This window comes from Diorhabda sublineata, chromosome 5, assembly GCF_026230105.1.
Source record: "Diorhabda sublineata isolate icDioSubl1.1 chromosome 5, icDioSubl1.1, whole genome shotgun sequence".
Lineage (NCBI taxonomy): Eukaryota > Metazoa > Arthropoda > Insecta > Coleoptera > Chrysomelidae > Diorhabda > Diorhabda sublineata.
In genome coordinates, this window is record NC_079478.1 from 20,564,727 (window position 1) to 20,589,091 (window position 24,365).

General features: G+C 31.1%; 5 protein-coding genes across 27 annotated transcripts in view; 3 read left to right on the forward strand and 2 right to left on the reverse strand.

Moving 5' to 3' along the window:
- LOC130444519 (tensin-1) overlaps positions 1 to 3,022 on the forward strand; it is a 112,572-nt gene extending 109,550 nt beyond the window's left edge. For all 18 annotated transcript variants that reach the window (XM_056779680.1, XM_056779681.1, XM_056779690.1 and 15 more), the window contains one exon: positions 316 to 3,022. In XM_056779680.1, the coding sequence (XP_056635658.1) occupies positions 316 to 475 (160 nt within the window). In that variant the 3' untranslated portion in view covers positions 476 to 3,022. The remainder of the gene's footprint in view (positions 1 to 315) is intronic.
- Positions 3,023 to 6,823: 3,801 nt separating this feature from the next.
- LOC130444521 (uncharacterized) lies at positions 6,824 to 13,040 on the reverse strand. 6 transcript variants are annotated; one of them, XR_008909969.1, is made up of 5 exons: positions 12,375 to 12,634; positions 12,037 to 12,264; positions 11,237 to 11,320; positions 9,468 to 10,218; positions 6,824 to 8,912 (listed from the first exon to the last, which is right to left on the reverse strand). XR_008909969.1 is itself a non-coding variant. In XM_056779704.1 (5 exons), exons 4-5 carry the CDS (start codon positions 9,705 to 9,707, stop codon positions 7,554 to 7,556), a joined length of 807 nt encoding a protein of 268 aa, XP_056635682.1. In that variant the 5' UTR covers positions 9,708 to 10,218; positions 11,237 to 11,320; positions 12,037 to 12,264; positions 12,375 to 12,634; the 3' UTR covers positions 6,824 to 7,553. The 6 variants fall into 6 exon arrangements, 4 of the variants coding, with proteins under 4 accessions (XP_056635682.1, XP_056635684.1, XP_056635683.1 ...); XM_056779704.1 differs by having other exon boundaries at positions 6,824 to 8,120; XM_056779706.1 differs by lacking the exons at positions 12,037 to 12,264; positions 12,375 to 12,634 and adding an exon at positions 12,927 to 13,040 and having other exon boundaries at positions 6,824 to 8,120.
- A 626-nt stretch (positions 13,041 to 13,666) lies between these two features.
- LOC130444524 (uncharacterized) lies at positions 13,667 to 18,341 on the forward strand. Its single transcript, XM_056779708.1, has 2 exons — positions 13,667 to 13,820; positions 16,021 to 18,341. Exon 2 carries the CDS (start codon positions 17,078 to 17,080, stop codon positions 17,663 to 17,665), a length of 588 nt encoding a protein of 195 aa, XP_056635686.1. The 5' UTR covers positions 13,667 to 13,820; positions 16,021 to 17,077; the 3' UTR covers positions 17,666 to 18,341.
- LOC130444522 (elongation factor Ts, mitochondrial) lies at positions 14,318 to 18,926 on the reverse strand. The gene is made up of 6 exons (XM_056779707.1): positions 18,773 to 18,926; positions 18,369 to 18,459; positions 17,999 to 18,312; positions 17,793 to 17,946; positions 14,700 to 14,813; positions 14,318 to 14,646 (listed from the first exon to the last, which is right to left on the reverse strand). The coding sequence occupies exons 1-6, from the start codon at positions 18,773 to 18,775 to the stop codon at positions 14,399 to 14,401; spliced, it is 924 nt and encodes a 307-aa protein (XP_056635685.1). The 5' UTR covers positions 18,776 to 18,926; the 3' UTR covers positions 14,318 to 14,398.
- Positions 18,927 to 19,112: 186 nt separating this feature from the next.
- The window catches only part of LOC130443936 (dynein axonemal heavy chain 7), a 40,700-nt gene continuing 35,447 nt past the window's right edge, over positions 19,113 to 24,365 (forward strand). The window contains exons 1-8 of the mRNA XM_056778837.1: positions 19,113 to 19,344; positions 19,401 to 19,624; positions 19,776 to 20,077; positions 20,135 to 20,438; positions 21,765 to 21,968; positions 22,001 to 22,207; positions 22,639 to 22,802; positions 24,102 to 24,323. Coding sequence (XP_056634815.1) covers positions 19,113 to 19,344; positions 19,401 to 19,624; positions 19,776 to 20,077; positions 20,135 to 20,438; positions 21,765 to 21,968; positions 22,001 to 22,207; positions 22,639 to 22,802; positions 24,102 to 24,323 — 1,859 coding nt within the window. The remainder of the gene's footprint in view (positions 19,345 to 19,400; positions 19,625 to 19,775; positions 20,078 to 20,134; positions 20,439 to 21,764; positions 21,969 to 22,000; positions 22,208 to 22,638; positions 22,803 to 24,101; positions 24,324 to 24,365) is intronic.

The window sequence follows — 24,365 nt, forward strand, 5'->3', positions numbered from 1 at the left end:
TCCCCCGTAAAAGATTTAAGAAAAGTTGAATATAAAAATCTATGACTTTTTTATTGTTAAATTCATCACTACACCTCGTATATTGCATTTAATTTAGTAAAATAACATTTTTGCAATATTTTGACAACACTCTCCCAAACGAAAAAATCCGACAACGTCGCAATTATTTTAGCTATAGAAAAATATTAATTCAATTTATTTGAAACATATTTCGTATCATAAAAAGTATATAGCTAGTTATTTTTGAAATACATCCGGCAACGCTGTTTTTATTTACGATATCGTTTATGGGTTTCAAGAAAATGTTTGTTCCAGTCGAATATTCGGATTCGTCGCCAGGAAGCAAAACGTCAACAATCCCGATAACCAGTGCCATCTATTCGCGGAATTAGAACCCGAACAACCCGCGACGGCCATTGTTAACTTCTTGAATAAAGTTCTGACATCCAGCGGCATTAAACCGAATATTATTTAAAAAAAACATCACATGTTTCGTCATCTCACAAAAAAATTGATTCCCGAGATGTCACAAAGAAGAGAAGAAAAATAATAATAAAACGCCTAGTCCCTTTTTATTAATATAATATATATGAACTTTATATTATATAAGATTTATTTTTATTTACAGTATGTATATATTTAAAAAAAACTAAAAGCGTGCCTCAAATTTTTTTAATCGAGTTTAACATAGAAATAATTACATAGACTAAAAAATTTATCCATTTTTCTATGGTAAACTTATTATCATTTCATTTATTTTCGTATCCGGTGAAGTGCTTAAAATATTTGAAATATTAGCAACGTTCACGCCAAACATTTTATCAAATAAAAAAAAAAAACGATTCTACTGAACCTGAAGTTTTTGTTATGAAAAATTAACAAAAATCCTTTAATTTTCGTTGATTCATACTAAGGTATCAGTAGAGTGCCTGTAACCATTACCCACTCAACAATCTCGTTATTCGTTACCCGTAACCGAAACAACTCGACCTCTTAACTCGAATAGAGACATAATGAAATATAAAAATTCCGCGCGCCATCTACCGATAACGTAAGCTTTCAACTATAGATACCTCCTATATGTGGAGATGAGAATGTTGACTTACACTCGCGGATATTTTTAAATTAAAATAAATCGTTCTAATTATTGTTGTTGGGTTCTTATATTTTATTTTGATATTGAAATTTTAGTAAAACGATTTACCTAATTCGTAAAGTTTCGATTGATTCATTAATAATATGAATTGAATCCCACCTCTACTTGAACGAGTAACAGTGCCACCATTACCTCACAGCAGAATCGCTCCTACACTGGTTGTTAAACCAAATAATTGTAGTCGATGACTGAGTACACTAACGCGTTCGTTTAATCTCTTAGAAGATTGGGGGTATTAGAGATCGCGAGAATTGTTTTATTAAAATTTTACTAAATCATTTTCATTTGCTTTTTTTTAATACAGCTTATAGAGGTTTTTTTCACTAAATATTTTAATAAATAAAAAACAAATTCGTCTTGAACACTAACAATTATTTACAAATATTGAAATCAGGGTAATATGTTTGTGGTTTAAATTTTATGTAATAGACATCACGGTTGCCATATTGTTATAGTTCACTTTCCAAACAAAGCTTGTGAGGTGGTGTGTGTTCTTTAAAGTTATTTAAAAAATGTTTGATTAATATTATTTTTTTGCAAAATTTAAAAATAATACGAAAAAATCATAAATCACTAAATGTATACAATCCTCAAAACAGTTAAAACTTTGTTTGTAAAGTGATCCCTAACAATGGCGGTGTATGACGTCAACACTTTTGTAGTGTATTATTTTCAACGAATCTCTTATCAATTAAAAAATATACAAACTTCTCAATAAATATACAGGTTGTTCCTAACAACTATATTCTACATCATTTTTATTTCGAAACTATTGGCAACGTTGTAGTAATTATTGTAGCTGATACGATAGATGACGCTGATTATGGGTCATTTCGAAGTCGTTATTTGAAACGTGGCCATATTGTTTTTGTGAACAAGATTTTATAAATAACGCAATATTTGTCCCCCAAGTTAATATGACGGCTGGTTGTAACGTCATTCCAAAATGGCTCATAAAGTTCATAATTTTTTGCATTCAATTTTTCTAGTAAATAGTTTTGGCACACATAGACAACGACAGTTTACAGATGATAAATGATATATTTGACATCACAGCACACGCACTATAAATGGAGGAAACGACAGTTGACAGGTGCAATCAAAGACGACACAACACACGATTGTTGACAGATGGCAGACATAATCATAGACAACACACAGAACAGTTTGTAAAAATGACATATATCTGAAGAAATGACAGTTTATAGATAATGATCATGACGGATGACGTCTCCCCACTTCTTATGACGCACTTCCGTTCCAAAAACGACAAACCTAATCTACTCTTATCACCGATGATTGAGAATGTTTAATCACTTTAAATAATTGTACATCGAAAAAATTACCAATCGCATCATTACCGTCATCTATGAGAAGATATAAAAACAAATTTACACGATATGTTGGATACTACAATGTTGCCAGTAATGTAAAAATTCAGTGTTTCTACGTACGTTTTTTACCGAGCAAACTCAAATTATTTTTCGACTTCCCATGTAACATTCCTTATAAGAAACACCAACTATAACAGATGACTTTGACACATCTATAATTATTTTCGAAACAACTCTATTTTTATTAGGACAACCGGTATAAAACCCACTCTGTATACTTTTATTAGGACAACCGGTATATTGATCAAATCAGAATATTTATTGGGATAATTGAGGCCGATGTTAATATATTTGTTTCTATTAGAAAATATTTTGTTTCATTAAAAGTACAAAAAAATAATTTTAATCTATTTGCAAAATGTCAACAATCAAAAAAAAATGTTAAATATTAAAAACGATACTATTATAATAAATATATATATAATGGTGTATTTAAGAGAAATTCTATTAAAAATATATAAATACTAATAAATATTTTTGTTTTTTATTTATTCTAACCTAACCTATAGCCCTTAATAAACGAAAATAAAATGGATTTTTGAGATAAAAACAGTTTCTACAAGATTCAATCACATCAAGATTTTAAAGTGTAAATATAATACTAAATGTGTAAAAAAAGTAACAACAAAAAATAGAAGACTCCAAGTAAAGAAAAATTACAGTTCAACAATGATTCTATTAACAACGAAAAATATATATACATTCGAAGGAAAAATGGGAATTGTTCTTACAAATTAAAATTACCCAATTGATTTACGTTCACTCTTTCGTCCATATTGAAAATAATTGACTTTACGGTAGCCGGTACCACACGATGCGTGTTCTTTTGACCCGCGTACAAGAAGTACCTAACACTGAAACGAAGTTAGAACAAAGACTTTTGGTACAACTACACACCCTTCTTGCCTTCTACGTGTTTTGTATGAAAAACAAAAGTTGCCAGTCCCATTCTACAAGAATAAATATCTGTTATATGTTGTACAACACTTTTTTACTAAGTTTTCATCCTTCAGGTAAATTTAGGTAACGCCGCTCCAATGTAGTACCGGCTTATCATAGAACATAAGATTATACACTCGATATATCTGCCACTCTATATAAAAATTTGATGACAAAGACTATCCATGATAATTTCGCGGGAAATTTAAAGATAACTTGAGTAATTTTAAATGCTCAAAGCTAGTTGTCGCATCAAATTGTGAATGAAAGAAAAGTATTATGCAAAATACTTTCATTTTGCTAACATTTCAAATATTGTTGTCTACAAGAATATATATACAGTTCTTTTCAGATAAAAGTATCCACCTTTAATAACTTTTGTAATACTGGTATTTAGAAAAAATCCAAAAACACGTCAATTTATGTTGGAAGGGGCAAGCATTATGGCTTATTTAAACTTACTGGAAAAGCCACCCCCTCACCCCTAGCAGCACCCCCTTATTTTTTTAAATTACTTTTCATATTTTTTATGTAAAATTTGGATACTCCTCTTTGAGCTGATTTCAAAAATGTATAATACTTGTAGGTTAAAGTGGTTAGTTTATGAGATAAACAACAAACAACAAAAGAGCACAAATTTTACTTATTATTTACTTTCACCTTATTTGCCTGTACTAAAATGGGTTGTACAACAGTTCAAACTCTTTAATCTTTTTAACTGTGCTATTTATTCTACTTAAAAAATCCAAACAACAAAAAACTCTACTTTTTATTAAAGTTTGACATTGTCAACTAGAATTTGTAGTCACTATTGATAGTGTAATTTGATTCATTATCTATTTTGTTTCTCTGAAATGGTTTACTCTTTGCAAGAAAGAATTGAAATTGTAGGTTTATACTACCAAAATAATAATTGTGCAAGAGCTGCTGCTAGAATATTTAACGAATTACATGACGGAAGACATGCAACTCATAAGTATGTAATTCAACTGATGGAGAAATTTACCACAACAGGGTCTGTTTGCAATAAAGTTTGCAAAGTGCGAGAGGGACTCGTAAATAACGAAGCAATCCAAGTGGCAATTTTAGGGCAAGTCAGCTTAGAGGCTCAACAACCCCAATCGTTGTCAACAATAAGTAGAGCGATCGGTGTTTCATCTTCTACAGTTTTCCGAGTTCTACATAAATTCAAGTACCACCAATACAAAGTTAAGTTGGTGCACGAGTTGAATGAAGATGATTTTGATCGTCGTCTAGTGTTTTGCGAATCAATGACGCAAATTATCAATAACAATCCACAATTGTTAAACAATATTTGATTTTCTGATGAATGCTCATGGTCATTAAATGGCTTAGTAAGTAGGCATAATTGTAGATATTGGGTTGAAAGTGATCCACATATTATGCGTGAATTCCATACACAACATTCCCAAAAGTTAAACGTTTGGTGTGGTATCCTAGATGACCACATTGTCGGACCTTTCTTCATCAACGGAAATTTAAATGGTGAATCATATCTTGAGTTACTCAGGGAAGGGGTTGACCCACGTATTACAACAATAATAGAAAATGATGATAACCTTTCCGAAGATTTACTGGTATTTCAACAAGACGGAGCTCCCCCACACTATGCTATGCCTGTCCGACAATTTTTAAACGAAACATTCCCCGCTCGTTGGATAGGTAGAAGGGGGCAGATGATGGAGTGGCCACCTAGGTCACCGGATTTAACACCCCTAGACTTCTTTTTATGGGGGTATTTAAAAACAAAACTTTATGCTACCCAACCAGAATCTCTGGATGATTTACGAGAGAGGATAGAAAATGAATGTCGACAATTAAATACAGCCGTATTAAGCAATGTCAGAGAGGCATTTCAAAATAGATTATACCATTGTATGGAAGTGAATGGTACTCATTTTGAACACTTATTGTAACTTCATAATAAATAGCACAGTTAAAAAGATTAAAGAGTTTGAATTGTTGTACAACCCATTTTAGTACAGGCAAATAAGGTGAAAGTAAATAAGTGAAATTTGTGCTCTTAAAAGAAAAATTGTTTATCTAATAAACTAACCACTTTAACCTACAAGTATTATACATTTTTGAAATCAGCTCAAAGAGGAGTATCCAAATTTTACATAAAAAATATGAAAAGTAATTTAAAAAAATAAGGGGATGCTGCTAGGAGTGAGGGGGTGGCTTTTCCAGTAAGTTTAAATAAGCCATAATGCTTGCCCCTTCCAACATAAATTGACGTGTTTTTGGATTTTTTCTAAATACCAGTATTACAAAAGTTATTAAAGGTGGATACTTTTATCTGAAAAGCACTGTATATATATATATATATATATATATATATATATATATATATATATATATATATATATATATAAATACCTGAAATTAAAATGCTGTTTAAATGAAGTATTTTGTAATATATTTTGGTTTCATTTACAATTTATGTGACAACCAGGTCCGACCATCTAAATTTCACAATTAAATGGTTTATATAAGATATAGGTAGATGGAATATTGAAACACAGGATGATTATAATTTTTATTTTGTTTATGACATTTTATAACTATATCCACAAACAAAAAATTTTCCTTCGCACTTTAGCAGGCTTAGGACTGTCAACAGTGAGATGTTGGCGTGTTTAAAAAATGTTTCTGTTTGTACATGGTACAAACAATGATATATAAAAAACTGATTTTTTAACCATCGTTAATTAATGATTACCGTTATCTTTCTTGCAGCTTTCCCTACATTTAACATATGCTATATTCATAACATCTTTATATTGTTGATCTTTGCCCTTCAAAATTTTATTAATAATACCTAATGTAATGAAAGATGCATATGTTAAAACTAATATTTACATAATCCTTATGATCTGAGCAAAATATTGAGGAAATGTCTGTCAAATCCTCTAAACGAAATATTTGTTTTTTATGCCTAACGAATTGATTAACTGGGGCAATCTTTCGAAAATTTTATCAGAAAAACTTTTAAAAATATCACATAAATTTTGCTGAAGGCGCACATAAAACATTTTTTTATGTTCCCTAGAATATATTTCTGTTTGTACATGGTACATACAATGATATATAAAAAACTGATTTTATAACCATGGTTAATTAATGATTACCGTTGTCTTTCTTGCAGCTTTCCCTATATTTAACATAATATTATATTCATAACGTCTTTATATTGTTGATCTTTGCCCTCAAAATTTTATTAATTCCTTGCGAAATCAACCAATAAAAAAATAATTTTGGAAGTTGATGTTTCTCATTTATTTCATTTTTGGAATGTGTTTTACTATTTAAAAGGATGAAAAATCCAAAATTTTGAATTTTTTGAGCAAGCGGTTTGAGAGATATTGATCTTAATTTTTTTTTAAATTACATAATTTTTGCATTGTTTTGAAACATTTAAATTGCTCTATCTTGAAAACTATTCAACATAGAGAGCTGAAATCAGTGTCGTTCTATTGAGATTTATATAACCTTTAACATGATATATAACTTGGCTATATAATAGAACATAAAAAATTTCAAAATCTTTTTTTTCAAAAAAATTTCAAAATCTCAAAATTGAAATTTTTCATTTTTTTGGAAAAAAAATATATTGTATTTATACACCTCTTGAGAACATATGTACCAAGTTTGAAGATGGGATGACAATGGGTTCATATTGAAATAAATATTTCTTTATAGCACTGTATCATAAATTCACTGATAATGTGATATCTTGCCATATTTGAATTTTAATAAAAGTACTATACATCTAAAAATATTACCATAAATATGAAGTTATCAAAATGAATTGACAGTTATTAAGATTAAACTGAGGTTAATTTTGTTCAAAAGATTTTTTTATTAAGAAATTAAAAGTATATTCACCAACTATTTATAAAGTTTTCCATGCTTTTTTAACAAAATCTGAGACGTAACTGTCATTTCTTTAGCTGTATCAAACATAATATGATTATGATCAAATTTTTTCTGCAAACATTTTTCTAACTGTTAAAGCACCAATATTCTATGATGTTGATGTCCTAACTTTCTAGGGCACTCTCAGAATTGGAAAGCACAAAGTGACTTAAATCAGAATCGCTACTACAACTAGGTGAAAAATCTGCATCCATATTTTCGTTTAACAGATCATGATCATAATTAGAATTTAAAAACATGACATTGTCATCGCTTAACAAATGAAGATTTTGTGAAACCGATACTAGTTTCGCAGTGCGTTCATCTGTCAATCTATTTCTCTTTTTTGTTTTAATGTTGCTAAATGCCTTCCAGTTGCGTTCACATGAAGCGGCAGTTGGGGGAATATTCAAAATTCTGACTGCAACCCTAGATAGTTCTCTTGTACTGCAATAACCTTTCCACCAAGTTGTTGGAGATATTTTACAGGCAGCTTTCCAAATAATGTCTTTACTCCAGAGCTTTTGTTTTGCTTTGTATTCTGCTATATCTGTCATTACTGTAACTTCATTGATACCAGGAGTGTTTTTAGCAACTTCAATTATGGCTTCAATAGCTGGCATTAAATCATCTTTTGACAAATTTTGTCCACAATATCGTGGATCCAAAAGATTTGCAGCTAAGTGCACTGGCTGAAAACAGAAATTGTCTCTGTCAGTTAAAAATGATTTAACGAACTTGTCTTCTTGTTTGGTCAGGGGTGAAAAAGGCAATTGCTCATTTATTTTGGCATCGATTTTTTTAAATATAACTGTAACTTCAATGTTTGATTTTCAATGTGGTGATTCTTAAACAATTTGACAATTGCCTTGCATTTTGACAATATTGTTCAAATTGAATTCAAACTTATTATATCTTTTGCCAAAAGGTTTAATCCATGAGCAAGGCAACCAAATATAATCAAGTGAGGATATTGTTCCTGTAACTTATGCCAAGCTAATTTCATGTTGCTTGCATTGTCAGATACAAGAGCTATTACTTTGGAATGCCCTACTCTTTCGATCTCTGTTCTCAAAATTTCTGCTATGTATTCTCCAGTATGACGAGAAGATTTTGTATTCACTGCGTTTAAGAATATTGGCTGAGGTGTTGCAAACATTATGTTCATCAAAGGATTTCCTTGTATGTCAGTCCATCCATCCGAGAGCAGTGTCAATCATTCCGCTTCAGCAATAACATGATGGTAATTTGTATGATGGACGAATACGTTTGTAGTGTTCCACCCAATATTTATTTTCAGTAATTGAAAGTGGGGTTCCACTTGCAAATATAGTACGTGCCAATGTCTCGCCTGCTTTTTCTTTGTCTTTTGTTGATATTTTGTCAACAAATCTTGATAAGATATTCTTTAAATTTGAATAGCTGCTTGAAGTTGCTTGTTGTTCACTGAGATCCCTTGGCAGGGGGCATTCAGTTTCCTGCACCTGCAATGACAGAAAAATAACGTAATTTAACTTTTATTTAAAACAAAGCTAGCAGACATACCAGACCTTTGCTCAGGCCTGCCAACATACAAAGCAAAATCTAAAAGAGAAAATTACAGCCATGTACCCGAGATATTCCTGAGTTGGTAAAGTCTCACGTTTAAAATTAAATGTATGACAAAAAGATCAAATTTACATGCTGGAGTGCATGGTTTACTTCTACATCTAACTCAGAGAAACTCGATGAGCAAGGTTTTGTTTTTCATTATTTATTTGAATGAAAAGAAATAAAATTATTATTACAATAAATATATTGTAATCCATATTATATTTATAAAGGATATCCTTTTAAGGATAGGTATTTAAAAACAATATAGAAGGTGCATTCAATTAAGAATTTAGAACAATTATTATTATTTGATTCAGTAGATATCTATACCTTTTATCAAATTACTGGCAAATAAAAGTGAATAACTCAGCCAAAAATTAAGTTATATACACATAACTATGGTTTAATACTATTATTAAGAATAAATAAAAAAATTGTTTACTTACATGTGATATCTGAAGCACATTTCTTCCACAAGAAGTTTCTCCTGTCTTATGTTGCACCAACTTTTGCAAAATGCATTTTATTCTTTCTGGACATTTTTTACATGCACATAAATGTTTTTTCATCCTTGTGGCATTATTTGCATATCTTTGATCACAATATTTACATTTACCAATAATTTTGTTTTCTTCATGGACTTCATCCAAATGTTTCCACACACTTGTTTTTCTCTGGTTACCCATTTTTCTTCACAGAGAGCAGGATTAATTTTGCTTTAGTCCCACTACACAATTCTCTTTATAGCAGTGGTGCCATCTTCTGGCTTTTGCCACTACCTAATTACTTTATTTTATCAAATAACAAAAGAAATTGGTGATTCATTTCCAGTGCTATTTTGTTATGATATGAAATATGGTGACTTAAATTAAACAATGGGACAAATTTTAAGTAAAACAGAATCAAATATTCAATTCATGTGGATTACAAAGTTAGAATTATAACCTATAGTTTTTGTTTAAATGGTACAGAAATTGACAAATAAAAGAAAACTAATAAAAGAATGGAAAAATTTCTAAAAAATTGCTTTTTTGACATTGAAAATTTTCCGGAAAAACATAGTCGAAAATTTACCTCCCCACATCACTAGATGTAGCATAAAAATGCCATTCTGCTTCAACTCCTTTAAAATCTTCTTTGTGACAGCATAAGTTTGAAAAGTTTTTACGGTTCTTATACTGAGAAGAAGCACCATCACTGAAATAATAAACATTTTTTAAATTCGGTAAAATTTCATCCTTAATGAATACAATGGGCTTTCTCTGGAAAGTGTGTACAAGAACTGTGTTATGAGATAAACAATCAGAAATAAATACAATACTTTTGTGCGCAAGGACTTAGATCATCATTGTTTTCATCTTTTACTGGCATTACATAATCCTTATGATCTGAACAAAATATTGAGGAAATGTCTCAAATCCTCCAAACGAAATTTGTTTTTTATGACTAACGAATTAAATAACTGGGGCAATCTTTTGAAAATTTTATCACAAAAACTTTTGAAATATCACAGAATTTTGCCGAAGGCGCACATAAAACATTTTTATGTTCCCTAGAATATATTAATGAATTTGCCTTAATTAATTCGTTTGACAATATTATATTTTTACACAAGTGGCATTTGAGACTTTTAAATAATTTCTTCGCTACTGAACCTAAAGACTGAACATAAGGAGGGACAAGATTTAACCCTGTATATTTTGAGCTTCTATTGAATGGTTTATAAATTGGGACATTGACTATTGGAGTTATTTGTTCAATAGGTGTTTCACTGAGGAAATTTTCAAAAGTATCCAATGCCCCCGTTGAAAAGTCGTTATCACAATTAAATCCTGGTGAATGTTTAGACATGGAATTATTTACAATTAAAGACTTTATGGACAAAACAAATGCAACACATGAAGGATTCGTATTCCTAATGCCATGACTTCTTACCATGCCAAAGAAATTTTCAATAGTATCTTGATTTAAGTTTCTGGCACTCAAATATTTGAATCTTTCTTGCCTCAACTTTTTCCAAATGTACACAAATCCTTTAATGGTGAATGGTAGTTTCTTAATTGATGGTGTTATACATCTACCACTCTTTTTTGATGGGTCTATATAATGAAATGAATTTAAAACTGGCAGTGTATTGAGCCAAGTATCTAGATGTTTGGATTTGGCAGTGATAACTCCCCTCAATTCTTTCCCTAAAGGATATAACTATACTCACCTGTCACAGTTGAGTGCCCTTCAAGTTTATCTGTTTCCATATTAGTTGATATTGATGGTTCCTATAGGATTCTCGAGGAGCTACCTACAAATTATATAAATTCATGACTTCAGGTTCAATTCAAATTTATTATATGGACCATGTCAATAGTTGTGACTACAACTATTACAATTATATATAAAAATATTGCCATTTTGAATTCATACTTAGAAGGGCTTGAAATAATCACTTCTTTGTGTTTTTTGTTCCCTCTATTGATTCTAAAAAATGTCTCAATTAATCTCAATAGAAAAAGGAAATCATTAAGCAAAAATAAACAATTGGACAACTACATTATAGAAAATATACAATGACATTTATCTTTCACCTAAATTATTATTGAATAAACCTTTTGGTTATTAATATGAAATAAAAACATGAAGCCTGTTTCCCAGATGTTAAACACATCAATCCATTTCTCTTTGTTTTCAAATAACTACCTGCTTATAACTGCCATAAAAGGTTGAGTCATGCCAATACCCAAAATGTACAATGATTCAAACAATTCAGCATCTTGATTACATGACTAGAAGAATTAACATGCAGATTTTTGTGGAAATTATATTAATTATATACAACAATTCATACCTACCTATCAAACTTTTTTGGAGTTGAAAATGAAGATGGTTGCTCCTGTACTCAAAAAATATCATTTTTACCTTTTTCGTAACGTACTGACAGAAATGGCATTTCTTTTCTTCTGCATAACTTTTCACCAGGATTTATAAGAGGTTTTTGTCACAGTAAATATAAGTACTTACCAGGTAAATGTAGAGTTGGCAGTAAAAGTTTTTTAACCTGCCATTGGAGTTCAAAATTGGTTTAAAATGAATACCACATATTCTATGTGATGATAATACTGTATCTACACGCATTAACTTGGGGCTATTTATTCTTTGCAACCAAATTCTGCAAACGTCTTCATTCATAGAAATGTAAAATAAGGATAAAACCTTTCAACATATTTAACCATTCAACAAAATGATTTCCTAAATAGAAATTAATGAAGTTAGGAAGAAAAGAGTTATTCTCGTATAGATATGAACTTAATTTCATTTTAAATATTTTTATGTTGATAAATAGTAAATATTACTCTCACCTTATCGCTTGCTTATTCGTGCATCCTAGTACACAGCAGGCCTTTACTTGTTTACTCACGAACAATTCGCAACAAATAATAACTTTCAACTGCACAAAAATGCAAATAGCTAATAAACAAACAATATCAAGCACCTTTGAAAATATTTTATACACGTTTGCAAGATGGACATTGTTCATTCAATAATATTGGCTGTTTCTCGATGCATGACTGCAACTTAGTTTCAGAATCCAGATTGACAATCATTCAAAAATAAAACACCAAAAATTAAGCTTTTAGATGTAAACCGGCTACATAGATGGCATTGAAAATCATCCTGAACTTCTCCTATTCCAGTGCACAGGCCCTTGGACAAGGTATGAAACAGTGCAATTGCAGAAATAATGAAAAAGACAATGTGTGTCTAACAAATGTCATTGTAAAAAAGCTAACGTTTTATGTAATTCCAGATATCACAGTTCTCTGACATGTTGCAATAAATGTGCATTTTTTACTGCTGATTTTTTATTTTGCTACTACACGGGTCATAGCTATAACATAAAACGTAAATACCTGATACCACACTGGTTGGAAAATGACCGTGTTCTTCAACCACTTTACCCACACGCCTATTTATATCTAAGCGTGAGGAGCGCTGCACGTACTTGTTAACTGTACAGCACTTAGACTGTAGCAGTTGCTGATTTTTGGTAGCACAAAACGGTATTTTAGTATAAGGCTAAAAGACATACTCCATTATGATTAATCTTTTATTTAGCAACTACTTTAGGTCGTGAAGCTACAGTAGTTGGTGCCTTATTGACTTCTGTCGATATAAATTGAGACACTTTCAGGATAAAAAGTTATAATAAAATATGACTACACTACACAAAATGTTAAACACAAAACTTGTCCTGCGCCCAAATACAGTAAATAACACTTGAAACGTAAATTGAATAAAAGAACTATGTTAATTCATCAAGAGAAATTAATTTGACTTTTCATTTTTAAATGCACTGACAACTCACTCCCATTTTTTTTTTTTTTTTTGAGAATAGGTAGTCGTAAATTTATTAATCATTTTTGAAAGATCATCGATTCTAAAATCGAATGATCATTCATTGGTTTGAGAATATAATTCTCGAACACACACAATTAATTGTGAATTTTCTTTTCTTGCCTCTCACGTTTGTTTCGTAACTCCATGGGTACAGAACGAGCTATCGCCAAGACCCACCAATCAGGGCCGGTTCATAATTTGACGGATGATAAAACCGGACATATTATGAACCCTGCATGTTATTTCGCAATTTGACGATTCCACATTGACGGATTGTAAACTATCGAGAAATAATACGTAAAATTGTAAGTGGTTGGTTGCAGTTCACAATTATTCGTCAGTTTATAATATCGCGAGATTGATTATAAACTAACGATGTTCACAATCATACGGTGACATATATAAAAGTAAGCTTTTTTTATGTTAATTTCACACTTCCTCAAGTAACAGGTTTTTTGAAGTAAAAATGGAAATAATTAGGTATGATATTTCCGATCAGGATTGTATAGAGGTGTGAATAAAATTGAGTTTACTTGACGTATCGATTTTATTTGTTTATCGGTCACGTGATTGGTTTAACCAATGATAATGATATTTCAACCCAGAATTGTATTCATTCATTGTATACTAAAATTGATTCTCTTGACATATCAAAACGTCAATGTCGAATTTTTGATTTGTTTATCTGTCACGTGATTCGTTTAGCACGATTGACGTTTCTATACGTCAATATTTTGTTTTATTTTCGTTTGAGTTGCGTGATTGGTTTAACTAATGATATTTCGACGCGGAAAACTGTTTTACGTTACGCAATTATAGTTTATCGTTTTTTTAAAGGAATTTTTTATCGTTTTTGTGAATTTTATATTTTAGTTTTGAACAACCCTGTATATACACCGTACTGAAAATGTGATAAATAAAACACTAGTTTCGATATATTTTAATGAAAAAACAACAAAATACAGTAAACTATATAAAAAATCATTTACTGACAAGTTTCAACGTATTCCAAAGGTTGATCACCAACGGCTTTAGCGCTTTCTCCACATTCGAAACGTTTAAAATCAACAATTTCTATATTATGTAAATTGAGAACATCGTTAACTGTTAGAGTATCATCTAGAAGATATTCTTGATGAATAAGACACGTTTCTTCTTCTTTATTAACGTTAGGTTTGTCGGTTATACAACCCAACTTTGTAGGACGCATACCGACGATATGTTGACAGATTCCTGTAATAAAAAAATTCTCCGTACAACCCAAAAACGTACCAAACTACCCTCACCTCTGGCAACTTCGATAGTAGTTTCATTTTTTTCCAACACTTTATAAGCTAATAAACCACCCAACCTCCCTAGTTGAATATTATCGATAGTTGTACCCGAAGGATGTGCATAACCTAAAAATAGTGATTAGACACTGAAATATCAATATCAAGTTCTACAAAACGTTTCATAACTGTTTATAAACGAACGAAAAGGCCCTTAGAAAAGAAGAATAATCTCAAATTTTGGTAAGACATTAAAATGTCATTGGAGCCGTTCATAAAATACGTTCGCACTTATAGGGGGGGGAAGGTTCTTGCTGAGTGTGACAAGGGGGGACGGGGGGTGTATGACAATGTGACGTTCGCTGTTCATTAAAATATTTGCAATAAGTACTTTTTTTTTGACTGTTTTTATTTTTAAATTTTCATCATGACAAAAAGTCATTTATTTTCTATTTTATAGTAAATATATCGACTTTCAAACATATCCAGTTTTATTACTATAAATTGTAACTTTATTTTTGTTTATTTTTGACATGAGCGCTGGCTCTGTGGCGCGGGTTAGCCTTTTGACTTGGCCTAGCGGCATTGCGATCGGTCACAATCGGTTTCTTTGTTTTGCCGATACTTAAAAAAGTAACGTTTCCACGATCTCTGCGCTCTCACCGTAGTAACAAATGAAAATACTGTTTCTCATGGTTTTATTATTATATAATTTCTTCATTCGTCATTTAGTGGTGAGCTAATTCGGACGCTTTTTTTATATTTCTCAATTTATAACTCTTGAATTCAATAGTCGAAATATTATATATATATATATATATATATATATATATATATATATATATATATATATATATATATATATATGTATGTATATATATTAGAAAAAAAATGACATCGATAAGAGGTGCACTTCATCAAAAATTATTTAACACTTATAAAAAGTGTTATCCGGATAAGAAATCAATGATTGTTCAAAAAAATGTTAACAAGATTTGGAATGATCTGAAACAAGAATACAAAAGTGATGGCAAGCAATTTGAAGTGAATATTCAAAATATCATTGAATCTTTAAATCAAAAGATAACTCCAAACAAAGCAAGAAATTTAACGTTTTTCACAAGTCTTACGGTAAATCAAAAACTTTTTTTTACCTAGTTTATATATTTACTGTTATCGGGGTTATATCAATATTATTCACGGTATATATTATTTCATTATCTTGAATAATTTCTATATATGCAGATTTATAGTGTAAACTGGCCTGTATAAGCCTCTATTTTATTGAATCAATTTTATTAATCCATATTAATAATCAATTTTTTGTTTTTTTTAGCCACAAAATACAGTCAAAGATGGGCCTCAAGCGTCAACGAGTAAAGAAGATCTTCCATCACAAGAAACAGTCTCTACTGAAAATATCTTGCCTTGTCAAGAACAAATGTGCAGTTCAAAAACACCTACACCCGCCCAAGATGAGAGCAAAAAAAATTTCAGTTATGTAATCAAGTTTAAATTCATTACTTTTGCAAAGAGATTCTGGATAGTCTACAGCTGGACTTGATATAGAAATAAAAAAACTAAAAGACAAAATAGAAACTGAAAAAAAATCTCTCAAGCGTAAACAATTAGCTCAACAAATATCATCGAAATTCCATGCAATAAAAAAAAGGAAGCTCGAGGATGTTTGTCTTGAGCACCCGGATGGAGCAGAAAAATTAAAAATAAGAAGGAATCCAGGTCGGCCGAGGAAGAGGATCAACCAGCTTTATTGCAAAACGATCATGAAAATTACCATCACTGAGTAGAAATGCTACGTACTTACGACTTTTACCACGAAATTCAATTTCTCGTGTAGGAAAGATACATGTCTCTAAGGTTCCGGTGAAATTAATTCGTGCTCAAAATGACTTGAAGAAAAAACATATTGACACCGAGTTTGCCACAGCTTCAATTAGATATTTAGAGAGTCCTACTTCTTTTCTTGGACCTAATGAAGTATTTTTTTTTTCTCAGGATGATAAAGCCCGAGCTTCAAAACAAGCACTATTATTGATACATATGCAATATGGGTTTCTCTTCCAGACCATGACTGGGTAGTGGCTGCTGGACATAAATTGATACCATCTGTATACACGGGTATTGTTATTGAACCGAATGGTTTTGGAAATCCTTCAAAAGTAACTTATTCAAGACCAACATTTATAGCTATTCGAAATGGCAAACATTCTAGTTTGACAGCCAAGACACATGCTGATGATTTCAAAAAATTTTTGAACGGCAGTCATTTAAAAGTTTGGCCTACAACAACATTGGATCGCCAAAACCTGTAGTGATCATTTCTGCTGATGGAGGACCTGACGAAAATCCTCGCTATGAAAAAGTAATATTCTATGCTATCCAGCATTTTTGGTGATTTTAATTTAGATGCTTTATTTGTTGTTACAAATGCACCAGGCAGGAGTGCTTACAATCGTGTGGAAAGGAGAATGGCTCCATCAAGTCATGAGCTTGCTGGCTTGATTTGGCCTTACGAGCATTATGGGTCGCATTTAGATTCTTACGGTAAAACTGTAGATAAAGATTTGGAGAAAAAAAACTTTGAATATGCAGGGACAACATTAGCTAGTGTTTGGAAGTCATTAAAAGTTGATAGTTATGATGTAGATGCAGAGTATATTGCACCAAAAGAAGATGATAGTGATGATGCACAAATATTAATTAATGATTGGTACTGTAAACATGTTCGTGAATCACAATACTTATTACAAATTTTGAAATGCTCATTCAAAGACTGCTGTGGCCAAACTAGAAGTAGTTTGAGAAGTTTACTTCCAAACGGATTTTTGCCTCCATCAATTAAATTACAACAAACTCAAAACGGATTAAAGGTATCGCAAGTGAATTCTGAAGATGGTAAATATCTTAATTTATTTGCTCGTCTTGGGGGTGGAGGTCTGAAAAAACTGATTTTAGCATGATGTATTTTATGAACGGCCCCATTATAAGTTCTGCCATAACATTCCATAGCTACCAATAGATGAACGAAAAGTCACTGGGAAAAGAAGAATAACCTCAAAATTGTAATATGACATTAAAATACTTTACCTGTCAAATAAACGCCATTTCCGACTTTAAGACACATTGCTCTCTTCAAAATGGCGTTTTCTCCTACAGTACCAATCATTAGAGCCAGTCGATCAGCTAAAATTTTACCATCAGGTGTTTTTAACTGTTTTAACTGTTCGCTATCCAGAAATATCTATAAAATTAGTAGTAAAAACAAAAACGTAATTGAATATTGATGAAATTACTTTGGTATTAAGTTGACTCGGTGATTTTTGATGATTCTTAACGTAATTTAAACAACTGATAGTTGTTTCTTGCACCATATCGTGAAATTCTTTATTTCTAGATACGAAATCAGTTTCGCAGTTAACTTCTACGAGTACTCCCGAATTATCATCAACGGCTACTCCTACGAGTCCTTGAGTTGCTTGTCGGCCTTCTAGTTTAGTCGCTTTCGACCAACCTAGAGCCTGAGCTTGTTGTTTTAACCATACTTCGGCGTCTGTTATATTATTGTTATGCATTTCTAAAGCTTTTTTACAATTTGCAAAAGTATAACCTAAATACGAATAAATAAATATAATTAAACAATTTGTATCAATTATTATATTATACCTGTCTTTTTACGAAGGGTGGCTAACAAAGATTTTTCCGCTGCGAAATTGTATTTGGTAAGGTAGAGATGTCTCACGCTTTTAAAGAAAATCTGAAGGGTTAAATAGAAAGCGTAAATTAACGTTATACCGATATTTATATAAACAAAAAACGTAGTCGTAATTTTGGATCTATTAACATCTAATCTAGATTTAATATTGAATATATTACCAAAATTTGTCGATAAACTCATGTCAGCCTAGTATAATTATTGATTTTTAACGTAAAGATGTTCGTTTCCATGGAAAAATAAATATTTAGGGGTTACTTCTAATAGAAGTATTGAATTTAGCAAGAATTAAATATCATTTTTAAATAGAAAATGAACGATTAAAACATTCATATAAACAGGTATGAAAGCTTACCATTTCGTTTTATTCTAATTGTGTTTCTAATTTTTCAAATAAATCTCTTAAAGCCGGTATTTATTAAATAGACTAAAATTTTTACGTTAACTTCATATATGACATAATCAATTGACGTTTGACAAGTTTCACGTAGTGTCATATGATTTCATATGATTTTAAATCAATGGTTTATTTTCATTCCTAATAAATTATTAAAAAAATATATATTATTTATTTATACGATAATCGTATAATTAACAACAGTCGAAATTTAATGTATATATAACTAATAATACAATGGTGTATAAGGAGTTGCAGCTCTCGTAGGAGTCATATGAAAAATTAATTTTTTTTAGAAATGGGATCTAGAGATGTAGAAAGGGATCGTTTAATAAAAAAAATTACAGAAAAAAGAGCGAAATTAGAAGCTCGAGGTGATCTTAATATCAAAGTACCAAGATTAACCCTACCTTCCGATTTTAATATACACGACAGATCTTTATTTTCCTTACCACCTGAATTATTAAAACCTATTTTGGCTTCAGCGTATCCGAAATATAGGAAACAATTAACTATAGACAAAAAGAGGGGTAAACAATGGCGTACATTAAATAAATTATTTATAACGTAAAATTATCGTTTTTAGCTGCTGAACAACAATCAACTTTAACATCTTATACTTTATTGAGAAAACAACGAGAAGAATACAGAAATCGATTAGTCAAATTGATTATTGGTACGGAAGAAGATACAACTAGCGATGATATACCTAACGCGCAAGATAGAGAAATGCTTCGTTATTATTATTACGTAAAACACGGGGTTGATACTGTACATGTAGCACCCCTTGACGAACAAGTACTACTTAGAGTAAGTTGGCTTTAAATGTCAGAAACTGTGAGAAAATGATTACGAAATATTACATTCAAATGTTATTGACATTATAGTTGATGTTTGACAGCGTTGCCAGATTTTCAAATACAACTTGATAAATAAAAATACAATTAGTTTTTTCAATTAGGTGTTATCTTTGGTACCGAAAAAACTGAGAAAATGGGAAAAAACATTAGCGGCGTGTATTCAAGACGTGAAAGACGATTTTATGATGGCCGTTAAAAAGGCTATAGTAGATTTCGTTTTGCAAGATCCCGCTTTTGTGAAAGCCGTTGGAGACGATCTGTCACCGGTAAGAAGGGAATTGAAAGATATCGGAAATAACTTCCGGCCGGCATTCAATGCCGCCAAAATCAAAATTAAAAAGAATTTACATTGTATAAATCCTTGTTTGGCAGCTGTTTTGGATTTATGGGAAAAGGAATTTAAGTGAGTTCGAAATATTTGATTCGAAATTAAGTAATTTCATTCTTATCACGTTTTCAGAGATTTGCGTTTACTCGATATCGAAGCTTTCAAAAATCATCAGGGAGCTTTCGAATTAAACGAATTCAAATTTACCACTAACAAACAGATCGAAACTTGTAAAGATAATTTGATGTCTAAATATTATTACGCGGTTACGGAAATATTCTTACAAGGTAATAAAAAAAACAGACTCCCTGATCCTGGTAAAAAGAAGAAGATGGAATCTTTTTATAACGCCGTAGCTAGCATTATGACTTACCAATTGCAAGCTTTATGTTTCAATTCACTGGCTGATTACGTCAAATATATACTAGACGTCAAGGTCAGTTTTATACATATTGTTACGACCTCGTCCACAACACGGACCGCGAAGCAAGTCCTGTTCGGTTAAAATGGAAATCTAAAATTTGGCGAAAAAGCCGTTTGTCGGCGTCTTTGATATGTAATAATATAAACAAATTTCCGCCGTTTATAAAAAAACATATCAAAGCCATTTTGTTTTGGAATCACGGAAAATTCATCATTGCTCGCTATATGGACTAGAAAGTTGATTCGGTTTTGGAATAATCGGTTTTAATATGAGTTTATTTGAAACATTTTTCTCTAAAATTAATATTTTCGAAGATATTTGACACTTTGTTTAGATTAGGTGAAGTTAGTTAATTCGATATCTACCGATATATTTTGGGTTATAACTTACAAAAAAATAGGTTTACGTGAAAAATGACTAATATAAACAAACTTCCGTTGTTTATAAAAAAATATCAAATACGCTAAATTTGATACTTCTGCTACAACAGCTTCACGGTTTATGTCGTGGAAGAGTTTGTAACATTAATAAAGTTAATTAATAATATCGACGTCGTAGTTAAATGTGTTTTCAAGGTCTCGAACGTCGTTTGACTGTCTTTATACCAGTGGAATGCTCTTGCTTTTTCTGTGAATCGAGTTAGTGACTCCAAACTTTCGATGGTACGTGCAAAGTCGAAAGAAACTTCAAACTTGACTTTTATTGGTTGATTGTGGTCATTTTGTTATGGAATCACGAAAAATTCATCATTGCTCCCTATATGGACTAGAAAGTTGATTCGGTTTTGAAATAATCGGGTTTAGTATGAGTTAAGCAGCTTGAAGTCGTTTGAACACGTCTTCTCGGCAAATGCGACCGATTTTGCTTGATTTTTTCTTTCACATCATAGTTGCCGTTGATAGTTTTTCCTTTTGCAAGATGGTTGATGGAAATTATCCCATAAAAATCGACGCCATAACCTTGCCTGCAGATGGAACGGTCTTTGTCTTCTTTGGATCCAATCCTCTCTTTTTAGTTTTTTGATACCGACAAAAATTGTAGGACTCATTGAAACATCATCCAAAACTGGATAGAAAACATCTTCAAGACGCTGTTTTCCGTTCCATTTTCGCACTGTTTTCTCATGAACTAATCTCATCGAGGTCCAAATCTATTTCAACTTTTATATTGATCGGGATAAGACTTTTGAAACTTGAAATATGGATTGTGGTTTTTTCAAGCAGCTACCGCAATCTCTAGGTCAGGATGGGTTTCCACTGGTAGCTATTTTGTTAAAAATGTCTTTCTTGATATCTATTCGACTTTGAGACGAGTTTTAAACGTCGATATCTGTTTCAGTACCTTAATAAAGGTTTCCAAATTAAATTACAACAAAGAGGTAACACTTTGGTATTCGAACCGTCTTTTAAAAGCTTCAGAGAAGCTCTGGTATATCTTATAGATATTATGATAGAAGCAGTTCGAGATATACCAAGATTAGAAACCAAACTCTATCTAGATTGGATCGAGGGGGAAAATTATTTAAAGGTTAGTTCAATCCATGTTTTTTTTGAATTATATTTAGCGTTTTTTAGCCGATATTTCCCGAAGAATTGGCCATGGAGTATAAAACTCAAATTCGAAATATGTTGGAAGAGCAAAGGATCGGACCCGAATTGAGAATACAAGATTTCGACGAGTTTTTGCCGCTAATTAACGGCAAAGACGAATCGTATGTTAATAGTTTTTTATCTCGAGAACATACCTTTGAGGAATTGGCTAACGAAATTTTAAAATATAAGGTAAATAAATTGTTTTATGAATGGTGGAGCTTCACATCATTTTAGTGTCAATATTAGCTTGATATGCTGACTAACGCAGCCACCTGGTGCACGCAGATGGCTCCGGAAGAAAATCTGGTGATGGTTATAAGATTGGCTACAAGATCCAGCTGGTTTGGGTGCCCGTTGACAAAGACAACGACGAAGCTATCGCATCTCTTAATGATCTGCTTGCTGGTGCACGGAGGAGGTTGAAACTGCAGACCACGTCCCCCATCATTTATTTTTTCAAATTCTGGGCCCTACTTTGGAGCTCCTCAGTTTACTGTATAGATAAATCCTTGTATATCGAGCGGTTTCGATCTTTGTAGGTCTCATCAATATAATATAGACGATTTTGGATGTAAAATAGATTTGATTGATTCTTTTCAAATATTTTAATACGTTTTTAGGATATAGCTGATCGGATACCTTTGGCAAATGAACATTATGTTCGTATTGAATTGTACGATATGAATCGAAATGATTTGATTAAAGCTTTGGAAACGGCGGCCGAGAATTTCAAAGATATTTTGTTACAGAAATGTATTAAAAATTTGCAGGTTTTATGTAAAAGGTGAGATGATATCAATTTTATCGTCGTGCGAAATGGAGGTTTGCCAAAATTTGTTAAAATAAAATTTTTTGTAAACTATGCACGCTGTTAATTTCATCTATTTGGTCTTCTACAATGAAACGGCCTTTTTCGTATCGTTTCTTGACTTCTTCTTTTTGCCTATAGAAGAATGTTTCGTCAGCAATATTTTTACTGAGTAATTCAGAAAATATTGATATTAGAGAAAAAAGTTTTGAACAAAAAATGGAGCTCATAAAAAATTTATGAAAACACTTTTATACTTTTTTTACCCGAACCTGTTTTTTGGCTGTTATAATCAAAAATTTATCGGCAATATCAAATTGATTATCATTTTCGTGGAGAGCGAAATATTTTGGGCTATAACGGCCAAAAGAATAGGTTAATATGGAAATTGTAATTAACTTTTTTGTAGAACTTTATTAGCTTCATTTTTCATCTGAAACTTTTTCCTCTAAAATTAATAATTTCGAAGATATTTGACATTGTATTTAGATTAGGTGAGGTTAGTTAATTCGACTTGGGTCATAACATCCACAAAAATACGTTTACGTGAAAAATGTATAAAACTTTTTTCATAGAATTTTTAATGAAATTCATTTTTTATTGAAAACTTTTTTCTCTGAAATTGATATTTCCGAAGATATTTGACACTTTGTTTAGATTAGCTGAAATTAGTTAATTTGACATCTACGGATATATTTTGGGTTATAACTTACAAAAAAATAGGTTTACGTGAAAAATGTATATAACCTCTTTTATAGAATTTTTGATGAACTTCATTTTTTGTTCAACACTTTTTTCTCTAAAATTGATAATTTCGAAGATATTTGATACTTTATTTAGATTAGGTGAAGTTAGTAAATTCGATATCTACCGATATATTTAGGGTCATAATTTACAAGAAAATAGGTTTGCATGAAAAATGTATATAACCTCTTTTATATAATTTTCAATGAGCTTAATTTATTGTTTGAAACTTTTTTCTCTAAAATTGATAAGTTCGAAGATATTCGAAAGTTGGTTAATTTGACTTTTATCGATATATTTTGGGGCATAACTTACAAAAAAATAGGTTTACGTGAAAAATGTATATAACTCCTTTTATAGAGTTTTTAAAGAGCTTCATTTTTTTCTCTAAAATTATCATATTCTTATAAATTTCAAGTGGACTGCAAGACAAATAAAGTTTTGACGGCAAAATATTTTTCGCAACTACACCTTTTAAATATTTCAATAATTTATCAAATTTTCTAATCCGTTAACATTTTTTTTATAAAGTATCAGCGAAGAATATCAAACTATATGTGATAAATCATTGGCAGTACCTGGGGATACCCACGAACTAATAGCAACTATCAATTATGTGAGAGATGCCGAAGCAATCACATTGTTGGAACTAGAGGATAAATTAAGGGATGTAATGACGTATATTTTATTTTTGACCGACCACATTATTTTCACTCCCGTCGAAATGAAACTCAACAACAACGCATTTCAATGGTGAGAATTAATATGCAAAAAAGTTGTTTTTTTTTTCTTACT

Bases quoted from the DNA above. Each gene is read 5' to 3' on its own strand.
- LOC130444521 (XM_056779706.1), bottom strand. From the start codon at position 9,707: ATGGGTAACCAGAGAAAAACAAGTGTGTGGAAACATTTGGATGAAGTC. The intron at 8,121-9,467 runs GTAAGTAAACAA...TTCTGTTTTCAG, and splicing joins ATGTGCTTCAGATATCACAT to CCAGTGCACTTAGCTGCAAA.
- LOC130444524 (XM_056779708.1), top strand. From the start codon at position 17,078: ATGCTATCCAGCATTTTTGGTGATTTTAATTTAGATGCTTTATTTGTT.
- LOC130444522 (XM_056779707.1), bottom strand. The intron at 18,313-18,368 runs GTATAATATAAT...ATTCGTATTTAG, and splicing joins CACCCTTCGTAAAAAGACAG to GTTATACTTTTGCAAATTGT. The intron at 14,647-14,699 runs GTGAGGGTAGTT...TTTTTATTACAG, and splicing joins TACTATCGAAGTTGCCAGAG to GAATCTGTCAACATATCGTC.